Source organism: Clytia hemisphaerica, unplaced genomic scaffold, assembly GCF_902728285.1.
Source record: "Clytia hemisphaerica strain Z4C2 unplaced genomic scaffold, Clytia hemisphaerica genome assembly, whole genome shotgun sequence".
Taxonomy (NCBI): Eukaryota; Metazoa; Cnidaria; class Hydrozoa; order Leptothecata; family Clytiidae; genus Clytia; species Clytia hemisphaerica.
Window position 1 is genome coordinate 543,420 of NW_027104129.1, and position 23,444 is coordinate 566,863.

The window sequence follows — 23,444 nt, forward strand, 5'->3', positions numbered from 1 at the left end:
AAAACGGCTTGTATCACAGATAAATTTTATTGTTATACTCAATATATCGTGATTTTGGACAATGCTAAAATCGGGGTCGCCATAAAGAAGTATTCTACACAATGTTTTGGGATTAAATGGAAACAAGGTTATGTCAAGTTGAAGAAGGCTGTCAAACATCACAAGTCTGTCATTAGAGTAATCAGAGCAATGCATCAAAAAATGCTGTGTTGTTTCTACTGAATTTTGTCGACAGTTGCAGAAGGGGTCAACTGTGTCTGCAAAATTATGCCTGAACTTATGCTCACGAAGATGACTGAAACCAACCCTTAATCGGTTAAGGAGAACAACACCATCGTTGTCACTAGCTCTGAAAATTGAGTTAGCACTGGGTCTGAGAAATCGGAGAATTGCTTGCTTGAAAGACTTAATAGTGGGAAGATTTCGTATATGATCTCCGAGGTTATTCCATTCATTTATGCAAAAAGGAAAGAAAGAGGCACGATAACGCTCGGTTCTACAGAAAGGTGCCTCGAGTGGTGGTTTTATCCTTCGCCCTGCATTGCGTTCTTCCTCTCCTCTCTGGGGAGGAAGAATATTCGTAAGATAAGCAGGAGCAAAGCCATTGATTATTTTATAAAAAAATACGAGTCTTCTAATTAACCGTCTGTCTGCCAGGCTTTCAAAGCCTAGCTCAAGGTATATTTTTTCTCTGGATGTTCCTCTGAAGCATCCAGTAATTGCAAGACAGGCATCATATTGAACAGACTCGAGTTTTTCAGAAAATGTAGAATTACCAGGACGATCATATACGATATCTCCATAATCTAGGTGTGGTCTAACATAGGTTTTGTATATAGTGACAAGAGATTCCCTGGGTAGAAACTTACGAAGTCTGCGAATAAGACCAATACCTTGATTAGCTTTTTTTATTTTTTCATCAAGGTGACGGTCAAAGGCCAGCTTTTGATCAAGTATGAGACCAAGATGTTTTTGATGATCCTGAACTGCAATGGCTGCATTATTGAAAAGAATGGGGGCCAGCTGGATTTAACCTCCGGGTAAAGTACACTTCAACTGCCTGTTCAGAAGGATCAGGGTTGAAGGACATTTTCCATTGATGAGCCCACTCACTTATCTTCTGCATGTCACTGTTCAGTTCTTGAGAACAGCGAATATGGTCTAGGATAAGCGAAAACAAAAATGAGTCATCAGCAAAAATTTTGATCATGGAAATGATTCCTTCAGGGAGGTCATTAATGTAAATCAAAAAAAAGAGGGGTCCGAGAATAGATCTCTGAGGTACACCTGCCAAGACTTCCGTCCAATCAGAAGCTTGACCATCAAGAACAACCCGCTGCCGTCTCCCGTGTAGAAAATTCTGGGTTAATAAAAGAAGGGAGCCAGAAACACCATATGACTTAAGTTTGAAAATTAAACCATCGTGCCAAACTCTGTCAAAAGCTTTGGAAATATCAAGGAACACTCCACGAGTATCTAGAAGTGGATCAACATCAAAACCATTCAGGGTGTCGTGTGTTATGGATAACAGCTGAGACACACAAGAGTCACCCTTGCGGAAACCAGACTGGGAATTTGTGAAAAGATTGTTGTTTTCGAAATAGGTGTAGACGGAGTCAAAGATAGTATTTTTCAAAGATTTTTCCAAAAATAGGCAGAAGAGACACTGGTCTATAATTTTTTACCACACTCTTGTCCCCTTTGTTTTTGTACACAGGAACAACATTTGCTCTTTTCCAGTTTGATGGAAAAATGCAAAAATCCAAAGAATATTGGTAGATCTTCATAAGAGGTTTATCCAAGGATTCATCACAAATTTTAATCATCTGTATGGAGATGTCATCCCAACCATGCGCTTTGTTAGTCGTAAGTGCGCGAATGAGGGCTAAGATTTTGGCTTCATCAAGAGCGATATTGTTTATTCTAAGATTAGTTACATATTTTTGTTGCGGTAAAACACTATCAGTGTCTATGAGATAGCACTGATTAGCAAAGAACTGATTAAATATATTTGTTTTTGTAGCGACGTCAGCAATAAGATTATTGCAGGAATCTCGAACAGGTGGAATCCTTGGCGACTTCCTCCTATGAAGAAATTGATTTAGAATAGACCAGTATTTCTTTGAACTTAAGTTTGGGTCATTAAGGTTATTTGCTAAGCGAGAAAAATAAGAATCTTTAGCATCCCTGACAGCCCTTCTACACCTAGATTGATGTTCTTGAAGGTTTTTGAGGTCTTCTTTCCTCCTCCCATTTTTTACATACCGCTCATAAACTTTCAATTTTACAAGTAGGGCTCTCTTTATCTCAGCCGTCATCCATACCGCATCCTTATTCCTGATGGTAATGACTTTATTAGGCACAAAGTTTGACATAATATTAATGATGGTTTCAGTATCCAGAATCAAATGATATGCTGATGAAAAAATTAGATCAATGCAAGAAGTTGAATTATCAAGGAGATGAGTAGGCCCATCAATTAATTGTTTCAGACCATGCTGGGTAGCTAGATTTTGAATTTCTCTACCTCCAGGATTGGTGACATCACCGCTCCACCAGTCAGAATTCTTGACATTGAAATCCCCAAGAAAGATTGTAGCAGTAGGAGAAAAATTTTGGATATTTATTATAGTCTCCTCCCATTTGCGAGAAAAAACATCGAATTCATCAGAAGTCTGACTGGGGGAACGGTAACAGACGCAAAGAAAAAACCGGTTCGCACCGGTTTTCATCTCAGCTACAAGACATTCGTCCAAAGTAGTGAGTTGTGGTTTCACATCGAGACCTAGATGATCTCGATAATATATACAAACACCACCTCTCTTATTATTAGAGAGATGGTCGCATCTTTTGATCTCATAATTATCAATAACCAGCCTAGGATCGTTATCTTTTATCTCAGAATTCAGAAAAGTTTCACACAAACAGACAATGTCGAATTTGTGAATGTTTAGAAATGCAGAAAGTTGTTTAATCTTAATAAAATCTCCCATAGAATCTTCAACCCAGACACTATTCAGGTTCCAATGACAAATGCTTAGCGTGGTTTCCCTCTCCGGCCCAGGGTTAACCTCAATATCTCCGGACAAAATAAGGCATAAAAATATGAGTGTAAAAAGGAAATTTTGTAAGATGAAAAAACTACAGGAGGGATTAAGCTTATGATATTTAAGGCGTAAAATATTGAAAAATCCGATGCATGCTCTGTACTGACTAAGACTTACCCCATTTTGGCTCGAGGAACATTTGCAAACTTATTTTGCACACAAAAACTCTACAATGGCAAACGATGACTGCTCTGTTTGCTCGAAAAAAATAACTTCTAAAACTTTTCATTCTTGCCCCAAGTGTAAAAGACGATCCCATGCACGGTGCTTAGGCGTTGAACCAAAATACGTAAAAAACATTTGGCTCTGTAAACTTTGTACGCATGATGCTCTACCTAATTTCGAATCCAATGAAAAATTACCCATTGGTAAAGATATAAGTCACTTAAAATCATATTTTAGACATCTAAATTCTATTTCAAACTCTTTTTCTAACTTCGATTCTCAAATCGATGAACAACGTGGCGATATTACTTTTGATGATCATGTTAATCATTTTGACTGCAAATATCATAGTACTCAAGAATTTGCTTCTCTACCTCTCAAAAAACAAACTTTTTCTTGCCTTCATCTCAATATCTGCTCTTTAGAAAAACATCATGATAACCTTACTACTTTACTTTCTAATCTCAATCATAATTTCAGTATACTCGGTATCACTGAAACAAGACTCAAATCTTCTATCGAAAACACTGAACTTTCTATTAGCGGTTTCAAATCTTTTGATACCCCTGCAGTCTCAACAGTTGGGGGAACTGCTCTTTTTGTCTCGAACTCTCTCAACAAAAAACCTCGTAAAGATCTTTCAAAGATAGTACACTCGGACTGTGGTAATCTCGAATCAACCTTTGTTGAAATCGTCTTAAAAAATAGGAAAAACTTCATTGTTGGATGTATCTACAAACATCCCCTTTTAGACATCGACCTTTTCAATGATAAATTCTTAAAACCTTTGCTGAGAAAATCCTGTCAAGAAAATAAAAATCTTATTTTGTTAGGCGATTTCAACATAGACCTTTTGACTTGTGACTCTGTGATTTCTCACTCCAAATTTCTTGACATTCTTGGTGCCTACCAGATTCTACCAACTATTACCTTGCCAACGCGGATCACTGATACCTCTAGTACTCTTATTGATAACATCTTTACGTCTCCCTTTCCCTGCTCTTCTTTCTCTGGAAATCTTACAGTTGCTATATCTGACCATCTTCCACAATTTCTAATTTTGAATACTGACTGTGACTCTAAGTGCAAACCTGAACTTCCTTTACGTCGAGATTGGTCTAGATTTGACGAGGCTAGTTTCAAAGAAGAATTTGATAGCGTCAATTGGAATGGTCTTCTTGAAATTGAAAAGGGAAATGTTGACTCATCTTTTGATTCTTTTTTGACTCGTTTTACTTCTTTGTATGATAAGCATGTTCCTTTGAAACAGTTGACCAGACGTCAATCTAACCTTCTACTCAAACCTTGGATCACCAAAGGTATTCTCATCTCTATGAACATCAGAGATAGCCTTAAAACCGACTATTTGAAAGTCCCTGATTCTTCATCCGATCTTAAGAATTTTCTTCGTGACAGATTTAAATTTTATCGAAATCGCATTGTTTCTCTTATCCGTGCGAGTAAAAAACTCCATTATTCTCGTTACTTTTTTCAAAACTCAGGCAATCTTCGTAAATTATGGCAAGGCGTCAGAGAGATTATAGCTTCTCCTTCTTCTTCAAGCTCTATTTCTCTTAACATCAATGATTCCCTATCTTCGAATCCTGAAGAAGTTTCTGAAGCTTTTAACGATTTCTTTTCAACCATTGCAGGTAAAATACGATCAAAAATTCCCTTCACACGTCATCATTTTTCAGAATGGCTGAAGAATGACAATCGAAATACCGACTACTTTCTCATTGCTCCTGCTTCTAATCTTGAACTCTCAAAAGCTCTTATTGCTCTCAGTGAAAACAAGGCTACGGGTCCGAATAGCATCCCTTATCGAATCATTTCTTCCAATTTGGACACCCTTTCTTCGATCTTTACTCGTATTGTAAATCTCTCTTTCTTTACTGGTGTCTTTCCAAGTCAGCTGAAGGAAGCGAAAGTTATTCCTGTTTTCAAAAACAAAGGTTCTCCATTCGATGCTGAGAACTACAGGCCGATTTCTCTTCTTTCTAATATTGACAAAATCTTCCAAAAACTTATGCATAAACGACTGATGAACTTTCTCGACCAATCAAATACAATCTACCCATTACAATTCGGATTCCGATCAAATCATTCAACTGAAACAGCCCTCCTTTACTCCATCAACCAAATTTCAAGTTCTCTAGATAAAGGTAAGTATGGATGCTCAATTTTTATCGATTTACAAAAGGCATTTGATACCGTTGATCACTCTATTTTACTGTCAAAGCTAGATTTTTATGGGGTTCGTGGGAAAGCTCTTGAATGGTTTCGATCATTTCTTTTTGAAAGATCACAGTTTGTTTCAGTCTCTGGTAAAAACTCTTCTTCTAAACACATGCAACATGGTGTCCCCCAAGGTTCTGTTTTAGGCCCTCTACTCTTTCTCCTTTATGTTAATGATCTTCATATTGCTCTTCGCTATTCTCTTGTCAGTTTGTTTGCTGATGATACTATGCTCTTTTTTGCGAATGAATCTTTGAAACCGATCGCCAAACAAGCTAATATTGATCTGAAGCTTCTTATGAATTGGCTCAAAGCTAATAAAATCTCTATAAATGCTAGTAAAACCGAGCTCTTATTATTTCGTCCAATACGTAAGAAAATCGATTACGACTTGAAAATTAAAATCAACGGGCATCGGCTCAGACCAAGCAAAGTTGTAAAATACCTTGGTGTGTATATTGATGAACATCTGAACTGGAAACACCACATCGATTTTGTCTGTAATAAACTAAAGAGAGCTAATGGAGCTCTGAGTAAACTTCGGCATTATGTCGACAAGAAAACATTAACTTCATTGTATTTTTCTCTTTTTCAATGTCACATATCTTATGCAGCGCAAATCTGGGGGCAACGCCAAACCATCCACGCCCGCCGAATTCTTATTCTTCAAAAACAAGCTCTCAGAATCATGTCTTTCTCTGACTTCCGTGCTCATTCTTTTCCTCTCTTTTTGCAGTTTAAACTTCTTTCATTTTTTGATTTTGTTAAATACCTTAACATTCTCTTTATTTTTAAACTTTTAAATCGAAAATTACCTCTTCCTCTCATACAAACTCTTGAGTACAAACGTTTAAATGATACAGACCGTCATGAAGTAATCCGTTGTAAGTCTGGACTTTTAAAAAAACCTGAAGTAAAAACAGTGACTTATGGTAACTATTCAATTTTATACCAATCCATCTTGGTTTGGAATGAAATTCAAGATTTCGTTACTTTCGATGATTCGTCTACACTAGCATTGGATCGTCTTAAAGATTTAAGTAAATTATATTTCCTTTCCTCGTACACTTGATTTTTTTTTTTTTTTTTTTTTTTTTTTTTTATTTCTTATTTTTTTTTTCCCCCTCTCTTTTTCGAGTTTGATTTTAAATTTCAATAGTTTCTTCTTTTTTTTATTTTAGTTTTTATTTTATTTTATTTTTTTTTTTTTATTTTTTTCCAATTTTTCGAAAATTATTTTATAAAAAAATTTATTTCACTTTGTTACTAGTAAGACCTTAGCAACTTTATTTTTCTTAGCTTTTCTTGTAATTATATCGTGCGGCCACCTCCTTAGTTTAGCTTTATGTCTATGAGTGTGGTCGCTCGTCTCGCTTTTTAGGACAAATAAATTACTTACTTACTTACTTACTTACTTACATGACAAACTCCGATCAACAACCATCAAACAACATGACATAAGAAATTTGCCCATAATGCTCTCCAAACCAAAAAAATAAAACGAAAAAAGAAAAATATAATTCCGAAAAAAGTTGTAAAAAGAGAAAAGAAATGCTTAATGCATAAAGAATCATTTCGTAAAAAGATTCCATCGTGGTTAGTGAGAGGTAATTATAAGTAATTACTTAGATAAAAGGGCATCATAAAATGATTGATTTTCGCAAAAAAAAAGAAAGAAAATTGCAAAAAAGTTTGATAAACACAAAAAAACTTTCAGGAATCCTTTAGGAATGTTAAACGAAAGACAATTTGCAAGCTAATCTAAAAATGTTGGGTATAAAATTATTACTTAAGCTGTCATCTGGTAAGGGGTAGGGTACGAAAGTTTTCATCCAATTTTTGGTAGGGTATGAAATTTATTTGAGAACTTTTGGTAGGGTATGAAAATAAAAAGTCTGCCAAAAAAATCCCTTCCACCCCGGTATATGGTATACTTAAAGACCGCTCCCTTACACATGTCAAATGTTTCATGTCAAATGAGAGAAAACGATTTGCGTTTTGCAATAACAGTAAAACAGTAAAACGATAAAAAAAATTTTGTGTTGTAAGCTTTAACTTTCTTTCTACTAAAGAATTTAAGGATGTGTTACTTATGGTGCGTCTTTTATATCGTATGTTTCCCGTGTGTTGCTTGGTTTATGAACCGTTTTGGATTCTCAATGATGAAGGAAGAACGAAGGCTCACAAAGTAACATGATCTGTCGTTATCAGAAATTATTGAAGAAACATAACAAAAAATCCCGACACGACTAGGGAAGAAATGTCAGAAATAGACGATGAATATCTAAATGAAGTTCTTTGGCCTTTGGTATGTTTACTTGAGAAAAATATGGATTTTGAAGAGCTAGATATCTACTTTCGCGGCGGTACCGCAGAACGCTTTTGTGTTCCAATGGCGAACAAAACAGTACCCATGTTTCCTTACCGTGAAAAGCACAGGTTAAAATCATATATTGGCGCTGTGCCGACGAATTGAGATTCTATTCAGCGCACGATCAACGAAAACAAAAGTAACCATGACGACCATCCAAGATCTTGGATGAAGTTCAAAGTTGATATTTTTATTCCCGTCGTTGAAAACACAACTTAAAAAAGTTATCAATGCTTTTTAAAAAGAGTCAGTGATAGAGAACCATAACATAAAGTCTGTCTATTATCTCGATTCAATTAAAGTGACATTTCCATAATTAAAAGTTTAGTAATTAATGTTATACATTTTGGGATCATGTAAAAGATTTCTTTCGAAAGAAACTCATTTCAATTACACTTGGAGGTTTCTGGGGAATTCGTAAATAGTAAACTGCATACTGATACAGTCTACTAGACATTAATATGGTAATATTTGCTCTTCATCTTTGATTCTTTCTACAGTGATTAGATTGACACATGGTCTTCAAAGGCTAATATATTCTATGAAAACTTAATCTCTGATACTCAGGGCAATGTTTCCTAGCCAACCCAGGGCAGCAAGACAGAAATTAATAAAAAGCAGCCTTACAAGATCTAAAACCATTTATTCTCATACGAGAATTCAAAATGCTCTAGGGAGACCAGGCTGTAAACCAGAACATAAAATATCAATAACTAGACTGTGAAATAGTTTACAGCCTGGATATCCATGCTAAGTTCTGGACGACCTGAAGTTCTGCAGCTTCTGAATGTTGTGAAAAAATTTTGCTGTTTCGAATATTGAGGTAGAGAAACATATTTTCTTCAAATGTTAAAAATCATCTTATTTGGTAAGATATCTCTATTTCTAAATCCGTTAAAATTGTCGAAACTTATAACAAAATATAAAGCCGTTAGCTGAAAATGACCTGGAAAAATGAAATAATCGGATATGAATAGAACTAGAATTAAACTCCATATAAAATTGTAAACCATAGACAAATCATATCAAATAAAAGCTTAAGATAAAGATAAAACTCTATGCGTATAAACTTTGCGGATTATCGTCGAAATAGGGATTTTTGTTATTATTAATTTCGCATAGCGAAAGTATTACGATCGTCTTTCGCGGCGGCGGTGTAATGAAAAATTTAGAAAACGAAAGTAGTTGAAACTTCTAGAACATTCTCGAAGATTCTAAAATATGGACTCACTCGCTAAGATAAAATTTAATGATTCCAGTCCGCAAGTGCTAGGTAGGTGGAACCAAGCGTTCGTAAACATTCTCGTTTTTTTTTAAATGGTGGATTTGATCATGCTGTCAGACTTGCTCTGGATATTTGTATTTTTATCATGTTTTTGGTGTTTTTAGAGTACTTAAAGAGGCTTATATTTCTTTTAGCATAGTATTTTATGTTTGTGTAGTTAGTAAACATGCACCAATAAAGTGATAGGAATCTTACAATTAAAGAGTTGCTCTTGAACATCACTACACACAACAACAAATACAGACAAACACAACAACAGACAAGACCTGACAGGTATGATCTTCAATTTTACAGGTAGAATTATTTGTTGATATTTGATTAGGTTGTGTTGTAAGAAAGATTATCGTTTACTTAGTATTTCACAGAAGAATTCATAGCAGGGGGTGTCAATCTATAAGTGATAGAAGTTAATTTTTCTTAACTAGGTAGGTGCGATGTGTTAATTGTCATTTTCCAGACTCATTTTAACCAACTGATTGATTGGATGTCGATCGATTTCGATAATCGAGACTATTCTAACTGATAATAGATTTTTTTTAATCGATTGGACTCGATTGGCTGTCAATTGTGATCAATCGAACATCTTTATAATAAATCGATGGAAAATCGATCACAATTACAATTGATAGCCAGTCGAGCTTCCCGTAAAATCTTGATTATCGATTGTCTATCAATTATCGAAATCAAACGATATCCAATCCATTGATTATTTATTGATTAGTCATTGATTGGAAAAAATTATCGATTGTATTTATTGAGAGTCTGGCATGTTGGATTGGCGCTTCGTGGGATAGTGGTCATTGGACCTTGGTCGCTACGCAGGCGTCAAATCAAAGTTTGGGATTCCCACTCACAGCGGTTCACTTGGAAAGAGATTGAGCCTAAACGGCAGAAGTCTATATCAAAATCTTACTGGAAAATTTGTATCAAGCAGTCAAGTTTGATTGAATACTGACTCTACAATGGATTTGAGTTTTGATTGATCAGATATATAACACAAAAGACAAACTTTTTTATACAGTGTCAGACTCCCACTCAAAACAATTGATTCATTTTCAATCGATGACACATCGATAACAAATTAATTGACTGGGTATCGATTGGTTCTGGTACCGTAAGTTGGTCTAATGTCAACATCCCTCTTCTAATTCCGACACCCTTCCTTAGAGATAGGAATAATAGGAAGGTTGGGATCACTTATAGACAAAAGGTATTTTCCTCTCTGATCGCTAAGCAAAGAAAAACGGTTTCCATCAGCGATTCTGACCTTGCAATTATCCCTATCTTTAAAGAAGGTTGTCGAAATTAGAAGGGGGATGTTGACATTAGACCAACGTACAGTAATTGATAGGTATTTGATAATGTTATGCTAATTATGACATTAAGGAAGGCTCGATTACATTAGTTGATTGATTATTCAATGATTGGCTCTAAGATGATCAATCCAGATTGATTATTTAACGGTTGCAAGTTTAATCAATCATCCAATCAATGATCAATACTCAAAATTTTCTAATAGCCTTCGTTACCTATCGAATATTGGAACAAATTGATTGGTTATTGATCAAAAAAAAGAAATAGAAGTCAATCAAATTTGATCGACCTGCTCTGAAATCGATTTCCTACTAGTCAATCCGGGGGGGGGGGCATTCCAGGTAAGTGACCTACCGGACGTGCGGCCCTTAAGGGTAGGTTTTATGGACTTTGGAAAGTGCACTGTAAGGGTTGATTTGTGAGCAAGTGGGAAAAAATGCACTGTAAGGGTGTAAAATTTGAGAAAATACCAAATTTTGAGGTAAAATTTGAGAAATTTCAAAAAATTTTGCCCTGAAAAGGGCAAAAAATTTCGAAAAATTGCACTATAAAGAGTCAATTTTCAGCCAAACTTTTCCTGCACTGTAAGGGTCCAATTTTAGAGACCTGATTTTTGGCCGAACGTACGGTCGTTTTCAAAATTGAGTGCCCCCCCCGGGTAGTCAATCAACAAATTCTCAAAAAATATGTAACTCCACGTCTCAATAATATGGATGCAAGGCAAGTAACACAGCAGTAACAAAGTTTTAGCTTTAAGGTAAAACATTTTTGCAGAAAAAGAATTGGCCTTAAAAATTTAAATTAATTTCCATCAAATTTAAAATATTTATGTCATTTTCCAAATTTGTGCTTTTCGAGACTTGAAACAGTTTTTTTTATCTAATAGCAATATTTTGCCAAAAATAGCCCTTAATGGCAAAATTAAATTATTTTTATATTGATTTTTCAAGGCATCAGCAAAATAAATGCCCGTCAAATTTGATTGTGTTTGATTTTGTTTTATTGAGATAGTATATATTATGTATCTGTCATTAAAGAGAAGTCTGTCGTCTCAAAAGTATGTAGATTTAGATACTTTAATTACCTTTCAAACTAATTCTCAGCACCAAGTTATGTTAAAGTAGAAAGTTGTGTACCGTTAGAATTGGAATGATATATTAGAGGTGAACAATCTATATGACTAAAATGTTGAAATATTGAGAAACTATGTTTTTAGTTTACCTAATATTTTTGTAAATAGTCAAAGATATTCGTATGATATTGATATGTAACTTGGCCACACTGGGACAGTTCACATTTGGGTGACAATAAAGCTCTAGCCCCGTTCTATTTATTGCATTCTATTAATGGTGACGGGGGGATACTTAGGCATAAATAGGTGCCAGGTATGTGCAAGGTTTGGTTTTTGACCTTCCCAAGTCTCTGAATTATTTAAGGTACGAAAAAAGTCATAAAAATCTCTAGAAGGTTAGAAATTCTTTTGAAAATGTGCTCTAAGAGTCACATTTTCGCCTTGTCTCTGTAAGGGTAACTTTGTTCTCTGTTAGAGCCAGTTTTTCTCAGGTCCGATTGACATTCTCCAACTCTAGTACTCCCCGGTCGTTTTTAATATGATTATTTCATCTATGAATAATCAAATACTTTGCGAAATTTTCGACTCTCAGTCGTCTTGTTATTGTTATTATTAGTAACGAAAATCAGTTTAATGGGACAAATAATTTGTTAACAGTAAGTGCCATGTTCGTTGAGCGCAAAAACATTTTCATTAATGTCTTTTAATTATTTGGGACACATTCACTTTCTTTGCGCAAATTGTGGATGTTCCTGTCTGTGTAAGTCAGTACAAGTTTTTTTATTAGAACACCTAAAATTTGGCTGAACCTTGATGTGCTTATTTTTTTAGCAATTTTCAGCCTAAAATGTTCTTTAGATGCGTTTCTAATTTTTCAGACTACTCTAAATCGACAATATCATGCATGCACTTAAAATTGGTAAAATTTGGGCAATATTTGACTCTCGATTTTAGAAAATCAATCCCAAAGTTCGGTTTGCTTGAAAAAAGGAAAACATTGTAGTTTCTTGTTTTTTTTTCCAAACTGAGGCTGGGCATGTTCTAGACGATCCTATCGTCTACACAAGATCTTAATTTTTCGACGAATTTCAGCCTAAATGTTCTTATAAACTGGGTTCTAATTAAAAAAAAACGTGTACGCCATGAAGTAGAAATTTATATAAATCAAATCAGTTGAGAAACTTCAATATAATTAGTACAATATTTTTTACTTTGGCTTGTACCTGGAAATCGTTTCAAGAACGATGTCGGGAAAGGTTGGATATAAAACTCTGGTTGTTCCTTGATACGTCTCAACGATCCCAACACTTGCTCTACATAATTAGATTTACAACCAAAAAATCTTTTCATACCCACCACACATTTGTTTTGATATGTCTCGATAGCTTCTTCATCTAGTAAATTGATATCTGGTATCCAGAAATGTGGACATGACTTGTTCTCAAACGCTGTAATGATTTTATCAAGTAGCAAGTGGAAACATGTTGAGATGTTTTCATCCTCTCTCGATATCCATTTATTCGGATTTGTGTTTTCCAGCGTGTAAAAAAGAATCGATTTAAGCAGATAGCTTGGTACTTTTGCAAAGATCAGGTCATTCTTTCGAATAGATTTGATCGCTAGGTAACACATTCGAGCTACAGGTGGTATCAAATTTGAAAGTTCGACCTCGTTCTTTGAAAATGAAAGTCTCCATGCATATTCATCACCGTTCTCTGGAGATTTGGGCACTAGATGACATCCATGATTCACAATTCTCTCAACGTCACGATTTCCCGGCCATTTTTTATGTCGATGTTCCCAATTCGAAATCTGACTTGGCCAATCAATGCAATGTATTGAAAATGTGATGTCATAGTAAAAATGGTACGAATGTAGATATCTGGAGATTATCGTAATTGCTGGACCTTTGTTTTTGACTGTTATGTGGGTACTGTCGCAACAACCATCTGACGTCACATACGTGAAAGAAAGATACACAGAGAGATCACGTAGCCTTGTTGTAATCTCAAAAGTGTCGTCTGGAATGTCAAGAACAATATTTTCTATATTGTTTTTAATTTCTATTGCAGAAAGTTTTTCATCATTTTCAAAAAGATAAACGAAACCTTGACATAAACTTGGGTCATCGCTTATGACTTGATAATTGACACCTGTTTTCTGCTCAAAACTGGCTGATTTATTTTTTGGGCTTAACATAAAATCAAAGTCTGATATGTTTCCATGGCGAAATCCACGATAACCGGGGTAATACGGTAAACTGAATTTCTCGGCAACACTGCCAGCCAACACCAATTCGATATTATCCAAGAAAACCAGATTACAAGCCTTTTCTAATGGTTCATAAAGTTGTGTTTTTGCATGTTGCTCGACTTTCTGACGATCAACTGTATCTACGACGCAACTGTAGAGTTGGTTTATGATATCTGGTAAAGTTTTTCGGCGTATGCAAGGCGTTATATTTCGTGTGACATCTTGAATTTTACGATTTCGAAAAATACGGCTACATGAGTAATAACCATTTCTGCAAATACAGGCCATGAAAGGTATAGCCAGGATAAAAGTAGCTAAACCAGCAAATCCACCTAACAGCCACGTTACAGCCATTTCACCATCGATTTTAAAAAAGTTGCGACGTATCTCGTCCCAGTTCATTGTGTTGTTTGTCGAATTCGAAATGATGAAGGATGTGTTTGAAATGCTTGCGTTATTATTGGCGTTACTTTCACTTTCAGTAGAACCACCCTTTAAAAGATACAGAACTAATAGCGGTATGCTTAAACAAAGCACTACCAAGCAAATGGTCAGGTAACAACTGACCCTACTGCGTTTTCTTTCTTTTCTGACAGATATGATTGCATCGTCATCTTCAACTCTCTGATTGGTATTTTCTGAGGTGTTACCTTCTTCCATTGCGTTTTCCATGTTGGTATATTCTGTTTTGATATTGTTGTTGTTCCAATAAAGTTAGTCTTCGTGATTGAACCCATCCATCCACCTCTATAAAATCTATGAAATAGAAAGTAGTCGATATTATGCGAAAAAAATGTGTTGTCATTTGACACACAACAACATGAAGTAATTTGTCTCTGAATTGTAATTTGATGATGGTAGAAAAAGTTTTAGATAAACATATTACACTAAAGATGAGATTAAGGTTTCTACAAATTGCCAGAGCTATTGATGTTTTTAAATTTTGTTTCTTATCTATATATTTAGTTTCTCTTGGAAATTTTGTCATAAAGAACCTTTAAAGACTTAAAAAAAAACAGAATATTAGATTAGAATGTATTTTTTTTTGACGGTGGTGGTCGTAAACAAAAATGGCAGATAATATATGTGAACAATGAAAATGAAAGTGAAACTAAATCTTGCGATGGTTGTCAACGTTAAACGTTATATATTTCCAGACAAATAGATTTTTATTATTTAGCAAGTACATCATTCAAAATGATATTATGCCTCAGTTACTTCTTCAAAAGCCTTCACCGAAATCCAAAGCGAAAGATCATAGTGCTCACCTAAAGAGAAAGCTGGAGCTTTGGATGAAAGGAGAGTTCCATCGACTGCTAGAGGAAAGTACAGCAATTCAACAGAACTTAAAAAGTTCAAGCAAACCAAAAACAATCTCAGAAACCTCGAAACGCTTCCTGAAAAAATTGCAGAGAGGCAACATTAATGGAGCCATAAAAATCCTGACAAATAACATGGAGAACGGCATCCTTCCCACCAATGAAAAGACTCTCCGACTTCTTCGTCAAAAGCACCCTGAGGTGAAGGAACCACCAGAAAACGCATTGCTGACCGACGAGGAAAAGCCAGTCCATCTGATCAAATTCGAAATGATTGACGAGGAGATGGTGAGAAAAGCTGCATCGACAACGAAAGGTGGTGCCGGTCCATCGGGGCTGGATGCAAATGGCTGGTGCAGAATTTTAACATCGAACTGTTATGGCACCAGCTCTTCTGATCTATGTAAAACACTAGCCCTAGTGATAAAAAGGCTATGCACCGAAAAAGTGAACTCCTTATCAATCGAAGCACTTTTGGCATCTAGATTTATACCACTGGACAAAAACCCTGGACTTCGCCCCATCGGAGTCGGAGAAATCCTCAAACGAATAGCTGGAAAAGTCATCACTGCTGCTCTTCGTCAAGAAATCATCTCATCAGTCGGCTGTCTTCAAACTTGCGCAGGGCTAGAAACAGGGTGTGAGTCAACTATCCATGTCATGCGAACCAGATTCAATCAAGAAGAATCAGAGGCTGTCCTGTTGGTCGATGAAAGCAATGCTTTCAATGCTATTAACCGAAAAGCGTTTCTTCACAATGTTGGTATCGTATGTCTACCTCTCGCCATATTCACTCGTAACTGTTATACCGAGAACCTGCGACTATTCGTCATCAATGGAGTAGAGATATCTTCGAAGGAGGGTACAACGCGAGGAGACCCAGTCGCCATGGCGATATATGCTGTCGCAATAATACCCCTTCTCTTCATGCTAGTTAATGCGAGCATAACATAAAACCACGCTACTGTATCAGCCGGTTTTGCAGATGACCTGGCTTTTGTTTTGGTAGAAGCAATTATGTTCACTTCCCAGCCGGCAAAAAAACGTTTAAAGAACGTTTTTCACAACGTTTGGAAAACGTTTTTTTCAGGTTGTATTTGTCGCACTTTAAAACGTTTTTTCACAACGTCAAAAAAACGTTTTTCAAACGTTTATAGATTACGTTTTTGCAAGGCGTTTAAAAAACGTTGTTTCTACGTTTTCTTCTAGCCACTTGAAAGACGTCTTTTTGGAACTAATTATGGACGTCTCTAGGACGTTTCCGAGACGTTCTAATTTTATTAATTTCGGTATGGTACGTTTCTGAGACGACTTAAAAACGTCTTTAAAAGTTATTTTAGATTAGTTTTAACACGTCTCTAAGACGTTCTTTGCCAAAATAATTCCTATTCATTGCACTATTATGAGAAAGACCGTACACACATTTGAATTTTCTTTGAATGCTCTTTTCTATATAATTTTCTGGGTATGAAAATCTACAATCAGTATAAATTAAACGCAATGAAATCAAAAATTTAATGTTCTTTCTCTCTTCCGTCCTTCCTTTCTGGCATCTTTGTGATAATCATTCCAAACGTTTCCAGTATGATTGCTATTCGAAGTGTTAAAAAACGATATCTTGATTGCGATTTCTTTGGTCTCCTTCACACATTTGCGATCCTGAAAAAATAAAAGACGAATAGTAAATTTGATGTTTAAAGATTTTTTAGCTGCAGTTGAGACGTTGAAAACTATCTTTTCTTTCCACGGGAAAAAGAATGCTCTAGAAGGATAAAGAAAAAACTTCTTAAATTTCATGGCCAAACTTTATGTTTCACTAAATGTATTCTATCAAGGACTTTGCTAAATTATTGTCGTTGAGACAGGGGTGTTTCCAAGTCAAATTTCAGTAGTTTGAAGTACCAAGCTCACTCAGTGATGCAGGGGTATTAACAAGAAATTAGCATAGTTTTGGAAAGATATTATTAAAGTCTTGTTACATTTCACCTACCTTTACTAGCATATTTTCGGTACTTTCTGCTGGCGACCACACAAAGTCAGCTGAGGATAGTCGCAATAAGGAAACCAATAATACACTCCAGCTTGAATCTGAGGGAAAAGAAGTTAAAATAAAAAGTTTTAACATAAAGTTTACTGAAGATTATGTAATTTTTCCAAGGTTTGCTCTCAAAAATAAATATCATCAGAAATTGAAACCTGAAATAAGCTACACCGATAAAGCCTCTAAGAATTAACTTAAATATCAAAAGCATTTTCAGTTTAATGTAAACTACTTACATTATCTATTTTTGTAAAAGAACCAGCTTCTTCCAGTCTTCGTGCATGAAACATCCAACTTTGTTTGATTTTTGTTTTGAACTACAAGTGATTTCGAATTCGAACGTTTGAACGTTCGAACGTTCGAAAGCTGTCCAGAAAAGAAGTCATTCCATTGTTAATTCGGCGGACGATGGGGGTGGCGAGTGGGTGTTTCTATTACAAGTTTATATTCTACGGGTGGGCGATCTTACGAAGTATTCAAACAGGGAGTGGGCGTTTTATTAAAATATATTTTTTAAAACTTAAAGAGAAGTCAATAAAGTAAAAGAGAAAAATATATATAGAATATCTCTGCTATATCTCAGAGCAGGTAGGTAAAGTCTCAGAAATTTTCTTGGGATAAAAGCTGAGAAGAGTCGATGAAGTTATATTTATATATTTCAAATATAAATCTTGGGCACTACACTTTCGTCACAAAAAAACGTTTTATAGACGTTTAAAAAACGTTGATCAAAATCACGTTTAAATCAAGTTTAGCAAAAACGTTTCTTAAACGTTGTTAGCAAAACCTTTGAAAAACGTTTGGATTTTAACGTTTCAACAACGTTTTATAAACGTTATGAAATAACGCGTTTTCTCTACAACGTTGAAAAAACGTTTATAAAACGTTTTTTGGCAACGCGTTTTTTCACAACGTAATTTAAACCTAAAAAAAACGTTTTGAAAACGTTGTGTGCCTGCTGGGTTGGTTTCGATTTTGGCTATTATCCTGAGGCAACAAAATCATGGCTCATCATCAAGCAACGATTTGAAACAGCTGCTAGAAGTACCTTCAGAGATAGCAAAGTAAATGTAACCGTTGAAGGAGAAAGACATCTCGGAGCAACGATTGGCTCGGAGGGCTACAAAAAGTCCTTCGTCCGGGAGAAAGTCAAGGAACTAATTGACCAATTAAAAGTCTTGTCAAAAATTGCCCAGATCGAACTGCAGGCAGCATACACTTTCTTTATGGCAGGTTTCAAACACAAGCTAACATACTTGATGCATACGATCCTCAACATCGTAGACATGCTAGTGGAGTTTGATTTTGTTTTGGACAACGAGTTCATACCTGCCATAACAGATGGTATTCATTGTCCCCCCATCAACCGGCAACTGATTTCACTCCCAATGAAAATGGGAGGTCTTGCTATCCCTATCTACACCAACCTGTCCGACCAAGGATTTGAAAACTCGATCAAAGTCATTCGAAGTCTCTCAAAGTCTCTCAAATGCTATCCTTCAACGAAAGCATTTTCTTCACGAATACAACGAAACCCACGGCGTCAAAAGAGAAATCTGTTCCGAAAAATCCAAGAAACAAGAAGCCAGACGGAAAACCATCATCGAACAACTTCAGGTCCACCAGCGAAAGGCTGTTGAAATAAGTTCCAAAAAAGGCGCTTCTATCTGGATGACGACGCTACCTCTTCTTGAAGAGGGGTACAATATCCCAAAGAACGTATTTTGGGACTTGATTCGCCTTCGATATGGGTGGAATCTAAATCGTCTACCAGCCAAATGCGAGTGCAGCGAAACATTTACGATTGAACATTCACTCATGTGCAAGAAAGGAGAATTTGTTTCACTTCGTCATAATAGTTTCCGAAATTTGACGGCAAACCTTCTGAGTAACACATGCAAGGATGTTTGTGTTGAGCCAGCTCAACGATGTAAAAATAATGGATAACCAACTTGCCTTGATTGTCAAAAAACATCCGTGTTACGGTTGTAAAAATATTAATGACACTTTGCATCGTAAAAAGTGCAATTAAATAAAAACTTGCTTCATTTGCAACCTTCTATTGGACAGAATCGATCACGTGATGTATATTTTTCCAAAGTTTGGGTTAGAAAAAGTGTATTTTCCTATAGGCAGCCTCACAGAAGGAATTTTCTAATTAGATATTATTGTTCTATAAACATTAATCTGTTTATTTTGTATCATGCAACCTTCATGCACTTTTCATACGTGAGATATCGCATTTCAAATCACAAGTATATTTATCAGATAACAGCATTTTATGAGTCTCAAATTTTTCTCACTATCCTCTCTTGTTACCTTATTTGAAGTATATTTTTATAAATTCCAAATAAATTTTTATAAATTTAGGACCAAATAACACACATTTTGATAAAAGAACTAATTTTCAAATGTTAAACTTTGAATACTTGCTGTCACCTCCATTCTGTTGTTTTTCGAATGGAATTTTCACAGAATGCAGCTTGAATATTTATTTACTAATACCAGTAATCTGAACCATAAAAAAATTCGTTCTTACGACATAGATAGAACAACAGAAATTCAGCTGTACTCATTCCAGGGCAGCGGCTTTCTTATACTATGATATAACATTGTATTAACGTCCTTTTAAGGTTCATAACGTCATTTTTGTAATTTAAATTGCTAATTACTCTTGATAGAATAAATTCAGAAACAACTTATAAAAAACAATTTTTTGTTAAAAGTGTCAAGTGTCAATTGAGTATACAAAAGTTTTATCTCCAAATCGGCGTATTCGATCTTTTGACTATGGTCAGAGCCCTTAACTTCCCCTTTAAATTGATGTTTTTTTTAGATCTCTGAAAAATACGATTGAGCAAAGATAATCATAGCTTTCCGAGAATTTTGTTGACAAAACACTTTGTTACATATGACAAATGTTTTGAGAGAAAATGATTTACGTTTTGCAATAACAGTAAAACGATAAAAATTTTGTTTTGTGTAACTTCCTTTCTATTAAAGAATTTGAGGATGTGCTGCTTATACTGTATCATGTGGATCGTATGTTCCCCGTGTATTGCTTGGTTTATGAAACGTTTTGGATTCCCAATCATGAAGGAAGAACGAAGGCGCACAAAGCAACATGATTTGTCGTTATCTGAAATTATTGAAGAAACACAACAAGCAATCCCGACTAGGGAAGAAATGTCAGAAATAGACGATGAATATCTAAATGAAGTTGTTCGACCTTTGGTATGTTTACTTCAGAAAAATATGGATTTTGAAGAGCTAGATATCTTCTTAAGTGGCAGTACCGCAGAACGCTTTTGTGTTCCAATGGCGAACAAAACAGTACCAGATTCCGTTCTCTTTCAAGAATGTCATCCCCTGTTTAGTGATATGGACTATATGATTACACCAAGAACTTTATGTGCAAGTTTTACAGAGGATGATCAGCGCTTTTATGTTGAAACAAACAAAAATGAGCCTGATATGAGAATGCCATATGTTTTGATTTATGACAACGAACATGTCGCATATCTAAACGCAAAGGGCGTGAAATTACAAATCAAGTCTTCCGTTGATAGCAAATTCAGGAATACAAAATATCTTAATCTTTTGAAATGTAAGCACCATATTGAAGGACAATCAGAGGTGACAGGTCCTGCTATCAAAATTGGAGGTGGGCTTAAGTTTGATTACAAATTTTATGTTGATATAACCTTTGCTTTGAAATGTGTTCAATGGCCTGAACATTTAAGCGACTGGACTCTACGCAGTAAGAAATGGCCAACTGTAGAGGACGTGGAACGAATTTCCGGATATGGTTGCCATTTTGTTCCAAAGTCTTCCAATAACAAGCTCACACAACCTCAAACCTACAACTGGCGTATTTCATTTTCAAAAGCAGAAGTTGAACTTTCAAAATTGATTCCCGAGAATGCACGCGCTTGTTTTCTATGTATAAAAATAATTCTTAAGGATTATATTTCCAGTATTGAACAATACGTAAATGGATACGGGCTCAAGACAATTTTATATTTTTCTTTAGAAAAAAGTGGGCCCGAGTTTTGGGTTGAGAATGATATTGAAGTTTGCTTTAAGGAGGTCATCGACCCATATAATATCAGTCTGTCTTTTTTCTGGTCAAATTTTCATTTTTTGGTTAAAACTCAAATATAACCTATTCACAACAACTTCCCAAAGTTTCAGGTCATAAAAAGAAGAAGAAGGTTAAAAATTTTAGTTATAAAGATGCTTACCTAGACAGAAATTGGTCTCCGCCCGTTTGCGCCCGTATTTCCGCCCAGAGATAAAACAGATGTAATTCTGCTTCTAGCGCTTCAAGCTGCTTGAAATTTTTTACGGGACGTCTTAAAGTCGCAAAGATTCTTTATGCTAAGTTCAAAAGTCGCTTACGCGTACCGCGATCGAGTTGTAAACATTGTAAATATTCACCGCCCTTGAAATCATTTGAGAGGTGGGTTGACTGAGAGTAACCTCTGTGCTTTATGTGTTTATTTCCTGTTTTGAGTGGCATTTTAAAGCTCATTTTTACTTAAAAGAGGTCTTTAATACTCCAAGGAACCATGCTTCTCAATATTATATGAGATTTATTCTGAATTGAGTTTATAATAACCTCCAAAGATAAGCACAAGGTACGTAAATAATTTTCTTTGTTTTTTGTATTTTCATCACCATCATTCATATGAGATTCTTTTAAACACCCATTTATAGTGAGTAAGCATGTATGAGATATGTTTGCATATGTATTTGAAGTTTGATGAGGATGATTTGCTACGATTTTGGATCATTTCGGTTCATTTCGGTTCATTTCGGTTCATTTCGAAAAACTGTTTAAAAGTGAAAGTGAAAGTACAAAATTATGTGTGGACGTAGCTTACACAAAACACTGGGAATTTCAAGGCAGCATTTGGACAAATACAGTTGACTTTTTGGTCTTTTTCTCTTGGATAGATTCAAATCATTATTGAAGTGAACAAAGCAAAAATTTTTGCTCCTTGTACCCGTTTTAAACTGTTTTGCGGCAATTCTTGCGCAACTGCAGGCTATTTTGAGGATCCACCTCAGATTGCTTAAATCGGCCAAAATGTCCCAGTTGAGTCAGTTTAACCAATTATTCTATTGAAATGATTTAAAGTATTTGTAAATCAACTAAAATTAGCAAAAGAAACTACGTATAAAGCTATTTTCCTTATTGGAACAGTGATTTCTAACTTTACCGCATATTTTCTCAAAATGTCGAATTTGGTGAAAATTGGCGGTTGCGACATTTTTTCTCAAGATAAGTTGGGAGTTAAAAGTTGAAACTTGGCAGGATTGCTCCTTGGATGAAAGTCTATGAAATGGATGAAACATTTTTTTCCCTTAGCAACCGTTGCCATGGTAACTAGGGAAAACATGATTTTCTAGTTTCCATAGCAACCGTTGCTATGCAGAAAAAATTTTTTCATTCATTTCATAGAGTTTCATCCAAGTAACAATCCTGCCAAGTTTCAACTTCTAATTCTAAAGCTAACTTGAGAAAAAATGTCGCAAAGTTTCTATTTTTCCGGGTTGCCGGGGCCGTAGCCCCTAGCAACGGGGTGCCATTTTGAAAAAAATTGTCGGAATTTTTTATTTACAGTATATACTATCAATTTGGACCAAAAAAACTTTAAATAACTTTGCAGAACAGTGTTTTTCAAAAAAGGGTCTCTAAGGGTCGATGACCTCCTTAATTTTCTATTTGATTCATTCATGGATGCTTTAGATCGTAGATATTGTCCACACTTCTGGCTACCTACAATCAATCTTTACAGGGGGTTGAACAGTTTTGACGACAAAAAACTTATGAAAAAATTGAATAAAATCAAAGAACATCCTGCAAGATATATCGAACGATTTCCTCAACGAATCAATAATGAAGAATCAACCATGTTACATTTATCAAATTAAATAAAACTTTCATGGTTTTGTAGAGTAATTTTCCTTCTGTCGTGTTTCATTGAAATTCTGAGCACACCACCAAATTAACCCTTCGATTCGTGCAGACACCCGAGGTTACATAATCTCAGGAAGCCATTTATCCTCCTACCTTATAGGAACTATATCCAGATGAAAAACCCCGTTCTTACAGTGACGCTTCACATATATCTTTGTACATATTCAACTTTGTAATTTTGTCATTTTTGTTTATAATCCTTTTTAATTTTCACATTTTATTTCCATTTTTGTCCTTTGCGAACTTTCCTTACGGGTTATCCCTAAAAATGACCCCCCCCCCATGTGAAGCTA

At 35.3% G+C, this 23,444-nt stretch overlaps 1 protein-coding gene and 2 long non-coding RNA genes across 3 annotated transcripts in view; 1 reads left to right on the forward strand and 2 right to left on the reverse strand.

Moving 5' to 3' along the window:
- Positions 1 to 23,444, forward strand: part of LOC136813642 (uncharacterized) — a 319,208-nt gene that overhangs the window by 219,564 nt on the left and 76,200 nt on the right. The gene's annotated exons all lie outside the window — the stretch shown is intronic.
- LOC136813637 (uncharacterized) lies at positions 12,701 to 14,555 on the reverse strand. Its single transcript, XM_067070145.1, has one exon. It carries the CDS (start codon positions 14,475 to 14,477, stop codon positions 12,717 to 12,719), a length of 1,761 nt encoding a protein of 586 aa, XP_066926246.1. The 5' UTR covers positions 14,478 to 14,555; the 3' UTR covers positions 12,701 to 12,716.
- On the reverse strand, positions 16,548 to 17,564 carry LOC136813638 (uncharacterized). Its single transcript, XR_010847513.1, has 3 exons — positions 17,402 to 17,564; positions 17,115 to 17,212; positions 16,548 to 16,783 (listed from the first exon to the last, which is right to left on the reverse strand). It is a non-coding gene; the product is annotated as an uncharacterized lncRNA (long non-coding RNA).